The following is a 16,438-nucleotide window of genomic DNA, read 5'->3' on the forward strand; positions in this document are numbered from 1 at the left end:
TGGCAAACCCCATGCACATCAATGGCAAAAATAGTTTGAATCTTACTAGTCAAAACTGAATTACAGATATCTGTAACTGTAGTTTTGACTAGTCTGAATGACGTTATAGATATCTGTAATTCAGTTTTGACTAGTCAAAATGACGTTACAGATATCTGTAATTCAGTTTTGACTAGTCAGAATGACGTTATAGATATCTGTAATTCAGTTTTAACAAGTCAAAATGACATAACAGATATCCGTCATTCAGTTTTGACTAGTCAGAATGACGTTACAGATATCTTAAATTAAAATTCATACTAGTCACAATGACATTACTACTAGTCAAAATGACGTTATAGATATCTATAATGGTAATTCCGGATAGTCAGACTTTAAATGTTAAAACGGCTTGCCATAGTCCTCCTCTCTTATTGCTCCGGGCACACACGTTGGGGAAAGCAGGAGAGGAGACAGAGGAGTTAACAAATAGCCTATTGTACACACACCTTCACATTCTTGAAAAGAGATATTGATTCATACAGTTTTGTACAAATAAATAGATAAACATATTGTTTTAGATAGATAATAAATGGTTTACCCTATATGCTAAGCCTATACACAGTAAAGAACAATATTTTCTCTGATTCTTCTTCTCCGATATGTAAATAACTCATTTGAGCATGCAGATCTGTTGCACCTGTTGTCTTTGGGGAAGCTGAAACATGATAGATAGAGTGGATATACTGCAATTTATTTTCAGTTGGATTTTATTTAGCTAAGCTCAGATTTGTTTGAGTGAGGATGAGAATGCTTTATTATGAAAATACAAGTGAAATCCCCATTAGCACAAAGTTTGAAGGGTACCCAGTAGCTTACAGGGGATTTATACTTCTGCATTCAATCAAATCAATCAATTTTATTTATAAAGCCCAAAATCACAAATCACAATTTGCCTCAGAGGGCTTTACAGCATACAATATCCCTCTGTCCTTTGGACCCTCACAGCAGATAAGGAAAAACTCCCCACAAAAAACCCTTTAACGGGGAAAAAAACAGTAGAAACCTCAGGAAGAGCAACTGAGGAGGGATCCCTCTTCCAGGACGGACGGACGTGCAATAGATGTCGTACAGAACAGATCAGCATAATAAATTAACATTGAATCGACGCTGTAGCTATGGCGTAGGCTCCATGTCAGTGTAGAGCCTACGCCATAACCTACACTGTAGCCTGACATGCACCACCCCAGAAATGTAACTATGCGTCTTGGTGACGCAGACCTCCTGTCTGTTTCTGTGAGCTGAAACCATTTCCCTCAGTGGAGCTGGTGCTAGTAACGTGTGTACTTGTGTTTGAAATTGTCTCTATTAAGCCATTTTTAATGTGTGTTTTGAATCAACTAAACTTTACAGCACTTCAGACACCTCCGCTGCTGACTGGTGTTTTGCAGGTATAACTGCAGAGTGACATAGACACACAAACGCATAAGTAAAAATGCTCACAATGACATAGGCGATATGCGTAGACTGTGTGTGTAGGGTCTGCGCACAACTATAAATCCCCAGTTAGTGGGTAGAGCAGGTGTCCCATGTACAAAGGCAATGTCCTTGCCCTTTGCTGCATGCCATGCCCTCTCTCTCCCCTCATACTTAATCTGACCTTTTGAGTAAAGACAAAAAAGCATAAATCATCTTTTAAAAAATAATGGAAAGTTACAAAACTTTGTGTATGCTGTTAATTTTCTTTCTTAGAAAGAAAAAAAATGCAGCTCAGCAATTTTAAAATATGGGAAATTGGAATCAACCAAGAAAACTGCAATTGGTGCATCTCTAATTTTATGATCACAAAGTTTTCTGACAAAGTAAACATTCATAAAGGTAAATGAGTGAGTGATCACAGAGATCATGAAAGCCAACAAAGAGTTGGAGTCTTCAGTACACTCTTACACCGCCCCAACCTTGTCTGGGTCGTTTTCCAAAGGTTTCATTTCACCCATCAGTACTAAGACGTAAAACTCTCGTTCTGGAAAAGCCTGACTTGTTTTGAGTGGGAAAAAAAAGTCTGCTTTGCAAAATGTAGTGTTGTTGATATAGTATAGTTTAAAAGTCTTTCCAGCCCTGTCATATACTCAAGGTGATGTATGTGAGTGTGTCTGTTCAGGTCTGGCTTGATTCAGCCTGTTATGATCCTGTAGCAGTGATGAAGAAGTGTACCAGCTCCCTCTCTCTGCTGCTTCTGCTCATTGGTACTAAACCTTTCTTTATCTGCCTCACTTTTTTCATCACTACTCCCCTCCTCTTCCTCCTCTCTCTCTCTCTCTCTCACACACACACACACACACACACACACACACACTCACACTCACACACACATCAATTCTTTGTGCAGAACAAAAGGCCCTTGATCTGTCCCCGAGGGCCACAGCATGCAACGGGTTAATTCTGACTTGCCTTGTCTTTGTCAGAGCAAAGAAAATGTGTGTGTCTGCATACGTGTGTTTGTCTGCAGGAGTGTGTTACTGTTATGCTGTGTGCGCTTTAAGTGCCTGTCGCTCCTTCTGTGTGTGTATGTGTGTGGTTTCTTTTTCTTGTGTGTGTGTGTGTGTGTGTGTGTGTGTGTGGTGGAGTGAGTTGGGGATACATGTTGGGGGGGGGGATGGGCGCCTCAGGTTTGGTACACAGGGTTTCCTACTTTGTCTGGCAGGGACTAGCCGGACAGGGGGAGGAGGGGGAGGGGGGGTTGAGAGGTTAACAGAAAAGGGGTGTGGCTTAAGGTACCGTCCCTCTGGCTCACTATCTCTCTCAGTGTGTGTGTGTGTGTGTCTCTCTCTCTCTCTCTCTCTCTCTCTCTCTCTCTCTCTCTCTCTCTCTCCTGTGCCCTCACTGACAGGGTTTCCTGTGGCTGAGTGCAGGGGCGGAGTCCACGGAGATGGAGCGATATAGTCCCTCCCCTCCAGTTTGCAACTCCAGCAACAAATTACTCACCCGCCTGAAATTAGGAATGCGCAATCTAGTGGCCGAACACACACACACTCAGACACATGCACACACACACGGCTGCTTATGGCTTCATTTTTTCATGTATCTTACTGGCTGGAAACATGGGTGTCACATGGGTTTGGTCATGTGCAACACTTGCATTGTTTTACAGTAAGACCATTAATAAACATGTCTGCAGGTCTGTGCAGTGTAGTAGATGAAAAAGATCAAGTACACAGTTTACATTCTTACATTCGTTATAGAAGTCAAAGTATATGAAATCACACCACTGAGCACTCAGCCAGTTTTCGCCAACTGGATAATTTGATGACCTTTGAACTCTTATAAAGTGCTTTACGGAGGATTAACAACATATTAACTGCTGCAATAGGAAGCAGATGTAATAACAGCAAAGTAAGAAATTAACTCAGAGGACAAAAACGCTGACAGGTCATTACATAAAGGTACGTCTGGAAGTGTAGTGGCCTGAGGCATGAGGTCGTGTTCAAAACAGAAAGCAGTACTGCTCAGCATGTCAAAATGAATCTTTAAAGGCTAGACAAAGGTATGTCATCTTATGCAATATATTGCCATATCCGCGCAACCCCAACTTGCAATTGTTGACACGGAGGATAAAATGTTTGTCACTATAATTACTTTCCAGAGTTGTAAAATCCAGTCTCAGTAGTTTTAGAATCTGAGAAGCCTTCAAAATCATAGATCTGTTACTTGAACTGGACTTCATGGATCATATTTTCTTGACCTCATCTGCAACCAAAGCAATACACCCCTACTAATGCAGCACCTTGCCTTATTGTCAAACAGAGCTCTTTATGTCTGGTACAACACCTGGTAAAGGCAAACTCACAATTGACAACATTTTATGGTAAACTGTTAGACCTGGTGAAATAAACCCATCAATACACTGGTAGATAAAGTTATGACATGGCGTCATCATCACTATGTGAAGCAGAAAATAAGAGAGGGAGAAAGAGATGGATTGGGCAAGAACAAAAGGAGAACTAAAGAAACATTGCAACTACAGACAATCAGTACGTTAACATGAAACTAGAGAAAAATGATTTATTGTGTCAATCTGACTAAAACTGGAATTTTTAAATACCTATAAACATGTTAGCCCGACTGAAATTGTACCAAAGCGAATTTCTTGCCACCTGCATGTATGTCAATCGGACCCAAACTGGCAGAGGCGCTCTGCGCATGCCTCACAATCTCTGCCCCTAGGCTTTGACCTGGAAGTCGAATAGCATTAAATGTGTAACAAAAGAAGCTCGTAACAACATGAAGAAAAATACATCCAGAGCTGTGCATTTAAAAGAAGAGCGGAGAGCGTGTACGAAATGTACAGAGCTGTTAAGTTGTCCACCATGGTACCAGTTTGCTGCTAGCTAATCGTAGCTAACTTGTTTGTTGATTGTTTGGTCTGTGACGTAATTGGTCAACCAGAAAAAGGTCCAATACTAACAAGCTGAAAGGGAGCATATCACCACCTATTGTAGCACAGACGGTCATTCCTTTCCTGTGCTTGTATACTGGGACAAGGACAGTGGTTCAATTAAATGGCCTAGTTGAGCAATATCTGTCACTTGTCTTAACTGTGCATGTAAAGGTACTGAGTCTTGCAATGGGACCACTCCAGCTCAATTACAGCAATCTACAACTCAAGATGATGTTTGCTCGGGGCAAAACATGGAGGGCCAGTGGCCCCTTACCCATGTCCTACCCCTGTACTTCCTGCCCCCTTGCTACGACCACACTCATCTTCGAACTTGACCTTCTTTTTGATCTCAACTACACACCTGTTAAGTTTCAGAACCTGTTGACAGAAACCCAGCAAAAATACTTAAAAAGGCCTGTGTAGCAGTTCCTACTGCAGTTGGTGTCACAAGGACCACATTTTGCCATGATGACATAGACAAACACACATTATGTCACTATGGGGTTACGCCATGGTTATATTACTCAACCAGTGTTGTTGCTGTTGCAGTGACTTGTCAACAAGAGGTGTGCAAACTGGCCATGCTTTTAATTATGCATAACTCTAAGCATTAATAACATTTAAACAGGGGAGGTATAAAAACATGCACCCCCTGTACAGTTGTCATTAATGTGGAAATTAGCTAAAGAGACCAAAACTGTTTTTTTGTACCAGGCTGTAAACATGTTTCTTTCTGCTGTAGATTTGAGCATTTTTATATGGAAGTCTATGGGAATTGAGCCAGCCTCAAGTGGCCATTAGAGTAACTGCAGTTTCTGGCACTTCTGCACTGGCTACATGTGTTCAGCCACAGAGGTTGCTTCCTGGTATTCATCAAGGCATGGGTTTGCTTAATACCTTCATTCAGCCTCCTGTCAATGGACAGACTCCCACTATGATTTTTTTCCCACTTCCTGAATTTAAAAAAGAAAATAAAAGTCATTCACGTTTTACTCCTCCTGGGGGTATCCTGACCCAGAGGTTCCAGATCAGTCTTTTAGACCTCTAAACCAGCAGGATGTGTTGGAATTCTGTTGGTCCTCTTTCAGTTGGTGACAATGTATGATGTTTGTCCTGTCAGTTAGGAAAACAGTGCTGATGCTGATGTGTTTGTGTTGCAGGAGAATTTGAGGAGGAGTCGAAGCAGCCATTGCTGTCAGAACAACAGAAACACCAGCTAAAACACAGAGAACTCTTCCTGTCTCGACAGTTTGAATCTCTACCTGCGACTCACATACGGTATGTGTTCACTAAGAGCAGTCACTGACAGAGCTGCAGTTAACTCTGAATCCACACACAGTTAGGACTGAACTGCTGAGGAAATGGCCCTTGCTGCAGCCATTCTCAGCTGTTTAGGCAGTGATATGTTCTGTCCCTGCACAGGCCATCCCGTTTTATTTCCCTGTTAGAAAGAGCTGTTGCCCATCCTGTTAAGCTGGTGATGAATGCATTATAAAGTGATACTATAGTAGACCTACCTAACTGGATATACAGTGGGCATGTCCTCACACATAACATAACTGTCCATAGGTTTGTCATATAATGTCCAGCCATTACAAGACATGTTCATGAGGCATCATTTAATTAGCCTGCTGTGGGCTGTGCTGTGTGAATCTGAAGTTTAAGTGAAATAGAATGGTTCAGTGAGGTAGTAAAGAGTAGCTCATTTCACATCAGTCCACTGCTATCAACAATGTCTTGGACAAAATGACAACAACACCTTAAAGTTTAATCCAAAACGGTAGCTCTGAAACAAATTCACTATTTAAGGCATAAGTTGATACCTGTCAGAGACGTGTTGTGTCAACTTTAAAGTCATTTTTAAGTTGCAATTTATGGTGTCATTTTCGTAAATAGTACTATATTATTCAGTGTTTTGTTATTCTTCATCTGGCTGCACCAATAACATGGTTGTTGTACTGTCTGAAACTGCTTGGTTCATATTGGCTGTGATGATGATGATGATTGGGCTGTAGAGAATCTGAACATCCCGGTCTGTGAATGCTCCTCTCTGTCTTTGCAGAGGGAAATGTAACGTCACCCTCCTCAATGAAACAGACGTCCTGGCCGGCTACCTGGAAAAAGAGGTAAGACACCGTCTCTCTTTACTTTGCATCCATTGATTATCAGTTTTTAGTTTAAGAAAGAGAGACACAGTGAATTAAATGTTGGAAAAAGGCACATTTGTCAAGCAGCTGTATTCTTTTTCTGTGTTCTATCCAGGACTGTTTCTTCTACTCGTTGGTGTTTGACCCTGTCCAGAAGACCCTACTTGCGGACCAGGGCGAGATCCGAGTGGGCTCTAAGTACCAGGCCGAGATCCCTGACAAGTTAGCTGAGGGTGAGCAGCACGCTTTAAGTTGGAGATACAAGGCAAACAAATGTATTCTGAATTCTAATAAATAGAAATTAAGCAGAAACAGTAAAGAGTTGACCCCTCTCCCTCCTCCTCCTCTCAGGTGAATCAGACAACAGGATCCAGGAGAAGCTGGAGACCAAGGTGTGGGACCCCAACAACCAGCTCAGAGACCCTCAGATCGACCAGTTCCTGGTGGTGGCAAGGTAACGTTCCCCTGCTCCCCATCTGTCACTCAGTTGCATCATCATCATCCTCCTGTTGCCATGACGACTTCTGACTCTGCCATCCACAGGACAGCTTTTCTAGAGGCAATGTGTGAATTGGCATCAAGTTTGATAATCTCATGGGGAAATACGGGTTTTTGTGGCTGATACATGTAACATTTGTTGTTTGCAGCAGCTTCAGAGAGGACTGTGACAGCACAGTGTTATTAGACTGAGGTCAGCAGTGTGTCAGTGATGTCTATCCTGGAGGTATTGGAGGTTTTCATTTCAGTTTAGGGTATATACATATTCTGTATAATGTGTGCCAAAAATTCATACTAATATGCATTTGACGCTGTAATTTAGCAGTGGGATGATGATACCTCTCTCGTATTTGGAGGTGCAGCACAGTTTTTTTATTAAGGAATTCTATAGTGACTTTGGTTTTGGAGGGAATCAGCCTGCTGCCTATAAAGTGGTCCATGAGCCAAATACTCCATCTAGTGTTCATTTAAGGAACTTTTAACACTTAAACAGTCCTAATATTTCCCTATAGCACGTGTAGAACAGACAGATGAGTAATAATAACCTGAATAAATTTTTTACAGAGCTGTGGGGACCTTTGCTCGGGCCCTGGACTGTAGCAGCTCCATCCGCCAGCCCAGCCTCCATATGAGTGCGGCTGCAGCCTCCAGAGACATCACACTGGTGAGAACATAATTGACTCTGTGTGTGTAATTGACTGTGTGTGTGTGTGTGTGTGTGTGTGTGTGTGTGTGTGTGTGTGTGTACCAATAAAATTGCCACATTTCTTATTCACTGTTTGTAAAGTTTTTAAATTCTAATTTCATATTAATTGATTCTGATGGCAATTATATTGTATCATTTCTTGTTAGTACACAGGAGTACAGTGTACTGTGTGAATATTATAGACTGCTATAGTAATGGACGTAGCTACTGTGACATCATCCACTGGTGAGTTCAGCACTACAGCTGTCCCCATGTTGGCTTTTTGGAGTGACTAGTGACTAAGTGACTAAACTTGGGTGAGAGGCTGGCACTGTGGAGGAGCAAGGGTTGGATCTGACTGAGAGGCTGAGGACACTATTGGCACCCACATGCACCTAAAGCAGCCTGCCCTTAATTGGTTGTAAATTTAGGCCATAATGAAATATAAACATGTGATCTATGGTGACTGTCTGGCTTACAGAGCCAGTGTCAAGTGGCCATTTAAAGAACATACAGTTTTTGGCACTTTCATATTGGTTTAATTTTTCAGCCAAGGAGGATACCACTTGGTAAATATACAAAGCAAGGTTTTGGGAATTAACACATTTTATGAGACAAGCTAATAAAATTAGCAAGCTAGTTAGCTAGCACAGCCCACGGTCCCTTTGCCTCACTTCCTGCCCAGGAAGTCCTGGAGCAAGGTCCATCAGTAAGGGTCCTGTAGCAACTCTAATTCAGCTGGAGTAAACCCCAGCACCACGGGGTATCTGATTCAGTCTGCTCATCTCCCTGCTGGATCAGCAAGCCTTCTGTTGTTGCCATTACACAGGTTAGACCCACTAGCCTGCTGTGACCCCTGGCTGTGTTTAGCAGTATGGATGGTTGAAATCACATGACGAGCCTCTGGTGGTATTATAGTATATGTATAACATATAATTTCTCCCAAAGGAGGACTGATGTCTATAATGATGAAGCTCTAATGAACCACCTCCTCTCTCTGCTCTCAGTTCCACGCTATGGACACGTTGCAGAAGAACAACTATGACCTGGCCAAAGCCATGTCCACCCTGGTTCCTCAGGGGGGTCCGGTGCTCTGCCGTGATGAGATGGAGGAGTGGAGCGCCTCAGAGGCCATGCTGTTTGAAGAGGCTCTGGAGAAGTATGGCAAAGACTTCAATGACATCCGCCAGGACTTTGTAAGCTCTTCTTTGCTGTCACTTGCAGTGTATTTATGTGAAAGCTCAATGAGATGTGATATTATTCCAGGTGTTCACTGTTAATACACACATTTGAATTTTTGTTTTAAACTTAAGTGTAATGGGGAACTGAACTGTCCTGCATACATTGATTGTTTTCTCCTCTCTCTCAGCTGCCCTGGAAGTCTTTAGCCAGTGTGGTCCAGTTCTATTACATGTGGAAGACTACAGACCGCTACATCCAACAGGTAGGTCAACAGCAAGCCATTAAATACTATAAAGTGCTGTTTGATTTGGGTTTGACCTCTATTTTTACTGTTACCTATTTTTCAGAAACGGCTAAAGGCAGCAGAGGCAGACAGTAAGCTGAAGCAGGTGTACATCCCCACCTAGTGAGTATTACTGTAAACCGCTACACTAAGTACCCTCTTTGAGTTAGATCTGCGGTCAGAATAACTCACTTTTCTCTCCACTCTCTCCTCCCTTCACCAGCACCAAACCCAACCCCAACCAGATCATGGTGCCAGGCAGCAAGCCCGGTATGAACGGGGCAGCAGGCTTTCAGAAAGGACTCAGCTGTGAGAGCTGCCACAGTAAGTACACACTGTGAAGGAAGCACAGTTTCTGTCAGAAATTGAAAATATTGCTTGGCTCTTAAATTTCTGTCAAGTGACTCTTATTAAAAGTCTTGAGGACTCTGTTAAAATGCCCTCTACTAACACTTACTCTCCTTCCACCAACCCAGCGGCTCAGTCTCCTCAGTGGTATGCCTGGGGGCCTCCCAACATGCAGTGCAGACTGTGCGCCTCCTGCTGGATCTACTGGAAGAAGTATGGAGGCCTGAAGACCCCCACACAACTAGAGGGTGCTGCTAGAGCTGGCTCTGTAAGTCTGCTTCCTCTCAGTCTCATCTCACCTGGAGTCATATTTCTTATGTCAGTCAGAAGCAGTGCATAAATCAACCGTACTGTCACAATGGTTCAGCTTTGATGAAATGAGCTGTTCAAGAGTTGACCTCTCAGAGTGACATGTCTCGATGTATCATGGTGTCCCTCCTTCCTCTGCATCCAGGAGGCAGGCCCCCGCAGTCACATGACACGCCAGGAGGTCCAGGGCATGTCACCGTTCACCCGCAACGAGGGTCGAGCCAAGCTGCTGGCCAAGAACCGCCAGACGTTCATCCTGCAGACCACCAAGCTGACCCGCATTGCTCGACGGGTGTGTGAGGACATCCTGCAGCCTCGCCGCGCTGCACGACGGCCCTACGCTTCCATCAATGCCAACGCTGTAAAGGCTGAGTGTATGTACACACACACATCCACAAGACTGAATAATGCATCTTATTCATTAGGTTAGACAAGATTGTGTGTGACCACCATATGTAAATTATTTATTCTGTAAGTTCTGTAAAGCTTATTTTTAAACTAATTACAAACTAAAGTTTAGGGTGTTCCATTGGTATCGCTTATTCTGGTATTTGATTCCTTAGAATGTGCTGTGTAAATTAGCAGATTAAAATAAGAGGATGAATCTAAACCACCATGTCCACTGGTTTCCTCAGGTATGATCAGGCTGCCCAAAGCCACAAAAACCCCTCTGAAGAGCAAGTTGGTGCCTCGACAGTCACTGGCCAACATAGTGAAGGATTTAGGTAAGAACACATCATGTGGCCAACACTTCTCTCAGTCCTCCTGTCCCAGTCTGATTGGTTGCTGAGGAGTGTTGTTGTGTCTCTGCAGCCATCTCAGCTCCTCTGAAACTGAAGGCATCCAGAGGACCCCCGACACCCATCAACAGGAATCAGGCCAGTCAGCCTCGCGTGGGCCAAAGCTTGCTGGGAAAGAGAGGCTTTGACAGTGTAAGTATCACACACACACACACACACACACACACTACATTGTTTTCACAGCACCGCTGGCTTGTCATTTGATGAAATATGCTTGCATAAACTGGAATTACACATCTCCGGGCTGCATGTAGGTGAGCACACCCAAGAGTCACTTGGATACATTTCTGTTACGCTTGCATGCAGCACGTTTATGTTTGCTTTCATCTCCATTTTAAACCCACCTCCCTCATCAACTTGCTTAATGTGCAGGTCTGCACAACAAATTATTGAGATTTGGGAGATGTGTTTGTGTTTGTCGACCTATAGTTACCCAGAGAACACTGCCTTTACTCGTACTTTACTTGAAAAATTGGCCATACAAATAAATCAGAAGGTACTTTCTTCACATTTTATTTTTGATATTTTGCCTTTAAAGTCACTGTGTGCAACACTCAGAGCATATAGCAGCAGCTGCTGATTGCTATGTAAAAATATCATAAAGGAAATATTTTGTTGATGCCCTTAGGGGGGATGGGACATTTTACAGTCTTATACTGTATGTAGACATAGAGAAATGATAAGAATATAGAGATAATGATGCGCATTATGCTACAATATATAACACAATATGTGCATATAAATGTAAAAATATGAGAAACAAAGTAGAGTAATAGCATCCTGAGCAGTGAAAGAAGTCATCCACCCTCTGCGTGTGTCTGTAATCTGTGGTTTGCTGTAGTAGAAGGTCCAGCCATTTGTGCATGTGAGACCCATGTGTGTATACCACTGGCCAACAAATCACCACCACTCTGCAGTGTGCTCATACAGTGGTTACTTCTGATAACACCATCCTGCCCCAGTATAGTTGTAAAAGTGCAGCGCCCAGTCTCTGGTTCTCCTTGGTTAACACCGTAGCTCTTTCGCTGCTGTTAGCATGTTAACCATAGTTGCTAGCTAGCTTTTACTCCCCTCAGCCTTTAAGAAACCAGTCAAAGCACATCTGTCCTGAGGCTGTTCATACTAGCACAAGACAGTGTGGCACGGGCCTCCGTAGATGAGATGCGAGCTACGAGCATGCACAGAGGCCTTAATGCTCAACGCATTGCTTGTTGTAATATGCTCCGAAACGCCCCACAGCATACAAACAAAATATCCTGTGGATAAGCAAGAAGTCAAGAAGTGTTGTCAGAAGAATGTTACGTAGCAAAGTAGGCTGCCTGACAACAGTAGTAAACACAGACGTATTGCCAAACATTTCATTAGTGTACTCTAATTATTACTGTCACTTACCTCTAAGCTGAAATGATTTTATATCCCTTTGTTTCACCCTGGGAAGCCACGTTTTCCATGAGACAGTTTATTAGCTTTTGCAGTGACATCATGTTCTTCCACACCCTGTAACACAATACCTCTTCTTTCCCAGTGTGGTGGCTATTTCTTTCCAGGAATTGAATTGTAAAGCACAGTGGGGGCGTAGTTACAAAATTCAGAGGTGTACGACCAAGCACCATGACAGCATTCGGAGCCTTTGCGCTCAACGCGAGATGGATGAGTACATCAGTTTCTGGCATGCTTGAGGCTGTTCCACACTCTCTCTGACAGGCACATAACAAGTCTCATCACTTGCTGTTAGCCTTTTAAGTGAAACAACATGGTGGATTCACTGTCCTGGTCTTTTGTTGGTTCACAGGCTACAGGGGTGCCCTACCCAGCCAATGGGAGGCCGTATACTTCAGGTATGAGGACCACCTCGCAGTCGGTCATCAAGCGGCAGAAGGTCAGCCAGGGGGAGGCTCCCAACCCTGTGGTGTTCGTGGCTACAAAGGACACCAGGTACAGTGGAAAGTTAAAGGTTCAGCCACAATAATAATAACTCATTAAGTCCACTCAAGCAGCTGGTATTTGTTGTAATTAATATATTCCCTGCTGGTCAGAGATTGGTAAGTCAGAACAACCATTGACGGACTTCAGGTAACAGTTGGGGATGCAGCCATTTAACACATCAATGGGAAGTTTGGTTTGCAGTCAAGGGCTATTTAGTAGCTTTTTCTAAGCTTGAAGCACTGCCTTCATCAGGAGAGAGTTTGCTGATGAGTCCTGTAGCTGTCACAGTAGATGAATCTAAACTCATTACAGAGGTCAAAATAAAAGAACTGGATTAGAGTAGAGGTTTTAAACAATATTCTGGTGTTGTCTTTTTCCCAGGGCTCTGAGGAAACATCTGACCCAGTCAGAGATGCGTCGGGCAGCGAGGAAACCTCATCTCCTAGTCCGCATCAAACTGCCGCCACCCCCCCGCTCCCTGGCCATGCCCCTGCTCCCCTCCAGCACCAGCGAACCCATCGTCCTGGAGGACTGAGGGGGAGGGACAGCAGGGCCTTTTAACAGGACATGGGGGTCGGGTGGGAGTCAAGGAGGGTCTGTGCTCAAGCTGTCACTTGACAGGCAGCACAGTACGCCATACCAGTAGTCTTTTATTTTCCCTCTTTCCAGTGTCATTTTTCTTTAGTCCTCTGTTATTTCCCAAAAGTTGATGTGTCCAACACACACACACACACACACACACACACACACACACACACACAAGCACTTAAACAACTGTACATTTCCATCATATTAAATACACACATCAGCACACTGACACTCACATCTTGGGCTTTGTAGTATTTTATTCAGATCCTGGATTTTTTTGCTCCCCTTTTCAATACCGCCTGTTTTTAAATGTGTAATTTAAATCAAGATATTTCTCATCCTGAAACAATGGTGACAAAGCACACTTTGTTTTTCCTCCACGGCTCTATCTTTGTGTAAATATATGCACCATTAAAGGGGTGACACCTGCAGTATGTGAGGAGAACGGGGGGTGGGGAGGTGCAAAGGGGAGAGCTGTAGCTGGCCGAAGGTCGAATTTGATTTCACTCATCCGCTCCGCTACTCCATTAATTGTAGATCATTGACTGTGTGCTCATGTGCAGTGATGAAGTTGAGACTTGTTGACAGAGCTGCCCTCTGTCAGCATAGACTCACAGTGTTTGATTCATTTACTGCAAGTTTTCTTTACTGAGTTTGTAACTTGTCGATTTTCCCATCATCAGCAAGGAGCCAAATACAGCCTGTCACAGGGGTTAATGAGTCCTGACGGGTCGAGTCCTCCCCTGCACCTCAGTCCCTCAGTGTCAACAGTATTGAGTGAGCACAAAACAGCTTGAGTAGTGAGAAAGTCAAGGTTATGTGTGTGTGCAGAGACAGAATAAAAGTGTAGACATAGTGGTAATAGAATAGATTTAGTGGGCTGTTTTTGGGATTGTTGCAGCCTTTTAAAAAAACATTTTCATGGCATCTTAAAAAAAAAAAAAGATTGCGATGCTAGTTGCAATGTTGTAGGCGTTCTTGTGCAATGAAATTTCGGGGCAAGACAATTCAGCTGTTGATGCCAGTGGACGTAGCGGTAAAGTACCATTTCCGTGAGCCGCTCTCCTCCTGCTCTCTCAGCCTGGTTGGCACAAGCTAACACAGTACACAGTGATCTCATTCCTGCTCACCATTTTTTGCCACTTGAGCAGAAGCCTTGCAGCAGCAGGTAACATCCAAAACTGAGTTGTTAATCTCAAACCGACACCAAAACAGTTAAACGCTGTCATTAATAACAGTTTGCTAATGTTAGCCATGTGATGCTAACAGTTTGCCCTGTCAATGTTTGTGTGTGACACTCTGTTCTACAGAGCTCTGGTCCTGCAGCAGTAGTCTCATTATAAACAGAAAGAAAGTAGGGGTTCAGCAAGTCATAATGCTGGAAGCAGTTCTACAATTAAATGAGGTTTTACTAGTTTTAAGAAGTCAAATTTGTGGTAAAGTTGCTGTGATTGGACAAAAGTGCAAGGTTGCACAGAATTCACAGGGATTGGCTGTAATTGTTGTGATTGCAACATTGTGGAAAGAACTGGAAATCAGCGTTCTGACAGGTTGTATCACTCATACAAAATCAAAAATGCCACCCAGTGCCTTTTGAGTAACATCACTGTCAGGGCTGCAACTCACCATTATTGTCAAACTAATCTGCTGATCATCTTGAAAATATAAAAAAAATTCAAAGCCAATCACAATTTTCCAAAACCCAAGGGGGTGTCTTCAAATTGCTGTTTTTGAGCAACCAATAGTCCAAACCCCAGATATTCAGTTTAGTCTGACTGAATCAAATAATGAGTCATCAAAATTGTTGAAGTAAATCCAGTCCTAACAGCCACATCTTGTTAACCTAAAATTGTTGATAATCGCCAAAAAGGTGGAAAAATGAACCAACTTTCTATTGTTTGTACAACCTGAACTGAATCCTGGCTTAACTGCTCAGATTTTTGTGCTCATTTGATAGTTTTGTCACTAATAACCTTCCATACCGTCTCCATCTTCACCAGGCTTAACAATATCCTTCTTCAAAAACTGAATAAGGGTTGTTGATGCAGTCAAGCCACATTTCGTCTCCTGTCACTTCATGCTTTTATAGCCACTTTTTGTCCATTTGAAGAGAGAAGTTCCCTGGCTCCTGTTCTCTTGGCCTCACCCTGATACGTTTAAACAGGCTGTCTGGAATCTAAGGGGAGAGGATCACTGCTCAGAAGAGTCTGTAGGTTTACAGTGTAGGAGGGATCATATGTAGTGTTTGAGGAAAATCTAATGATTGTGGTTCCCATGGTTTTGCACGAGTTACTGCGTGACCTGCCATGATGAGAGAAAACATTTGGCTTTGAGGTACTGTGTTGTCTGCAAAAGTCCAAAATGAAGCCATAATGTGCAAAAAAAAAAGGTTGATGTCCGTTCTTAGTGAGTGAGTGGACACTTTTAACCCCGGGGGTAATGTTAAATTGAAGCCACAGCATTTCTGACAATGTACTGTTTGGTTGGTTTGAAGGAAACTGACACAATTATGTTACTGGTCAGTTGATAAAAGTCTGTTAAAAATGCAGCAATATGTAAATGTACAGAAGACAGTTGGGGCCAAAAATTAAGTTCTGAAATAATGCGAGAAGTTGCAAAAAGAGTTAAAGTCGTATTTTTTCTCCAAACAAGAATTCATTCAGAACTTTTTTTATATGGCCTTAATCCTCTTCTGTAAATGTCTAATGATGCAGAACAGAATGATGTTTTTGATTGTGATTGGGTATGATGACAATGTGAAAGGAATCTTCAGCTGTCTAAATGTGCTTTCATTTCCTTTTGTTTATTTTGGTTCCCCCTGTTTGTACCGTAATGAAAGGGTGAGTACTAAAAGCAAGTTGTCAATTGGATGATTATAATTCCTGTGAATCCCCACCACAGTGAGGGTTACACCGGGTTTATAAGCAAGTTTGGTCCCAATGTGGGCTTTGTAATATTTCTCAAAAAAAGAAATTTGAAGTGTTGAGTTTGTAGCAAATACTAATCTGTGTAAAGACAAGTGGAAAACTGGCATATTTTAAACTTTTTTACATCTAAAGTGTGTAATTCTGCTCCATTATTGTGGAGATGGCTCTAACAGGCTACTGTACATGTGAAACATTGCTCTCCTTCATAGGGTGGGTGGGGTGGTCATTTGAACCAGGGGCGACATTCAAAAGGGACAGGGCGCTGATTTTTGTATGATGGAGAGACAAACATGCTACAACTGAAACTTTTTCTCAAGTGTTTTTTATT

At 42.8% G+C, this 16,438-nt stretch overlaps 1 protein-coding gene across 1 annotated transcript in view; it reads left to right on the plus strand.

The window, feature by feature from the left end:
* mta2 (metastasis associated 1 family, member 2) overlaps window positions 1-13,368 on the plus strand; it is a 39,171-nt gene extending 25,803 nt beyond the window's left edge. The window contains exons 4-18 of the mRNA XM_049568118.1: window positions 5,578-5,695; window positions 6,480-6,543; window positions 6,680-6,797; window positions 6,916-7,018; window positions 7,627-7,726; window positions 8,755-8,943; window positions 9,117-9,191; window positions 9,277-9,335; window positions 9,436-9,536; window positions 9,689-9,828; window positions 10,015-10,243; window positions 10,505-10,594; window positions 10,683-10,801; window positions 12,462-12,604; window positions 12,977-13,368. Coding sequence (XP_049424075.1) covers window positions 5,578-5,695; window positions 6,480-6,543; window positions 6,680-6,797; window positions 6,916-7,018; window positions 7,627-7,726; window positions 8,755-8,943; window positions 9,117-9,191; window positions 9,277-9,335; window positions 9,436-9,536; window positions 9,689-9,828; window positions 10,015-10,243; window positions 10,505-10,594; window positions 10,683-10,801; window positions 12,462-12,604; window positions 12,977-13,130 — 1,802 coding nt within the window. The 3' untranslated portion in view covers window positions 13,131-13,368. The remainder of the gene's footprint in view (window positions 1-5,577; window positions 5,696-6,479; window positions 6,544-6,679; window positions 6,798-6,915; window positions 7,019-7,626; window positions 7,727-8,754; window positions 8,944-9,116; window positions 9,192-9,276; window positions 9,336-9,435; window positions 9,537-9,688; window positions 9,829-10,014; window positions 10,244-10,504; window positions 10,595-10,682; window positions 10,802-12,461; window positions 12,605-12,976) is intronic.
* The last annotated feature ends 3,070 nt before the right edge of the window (window positions 13,369-16,438 follow it).

Source organism: Epinephelus fuscoguttatus, linkage group LG23 (genome assembly GCF_011397635.1).
Source record: "Epinephelus fuscoguttatus linkage group LG23, E.fuscoguttatus.final_Chr_v1".
Lineage (NCBI taxonomy): Eukaryota > Metazoa > Chordata > Actinopteri > Perciformes > Serranidae > Epinephelus > Epinephelus fuscoguttatus.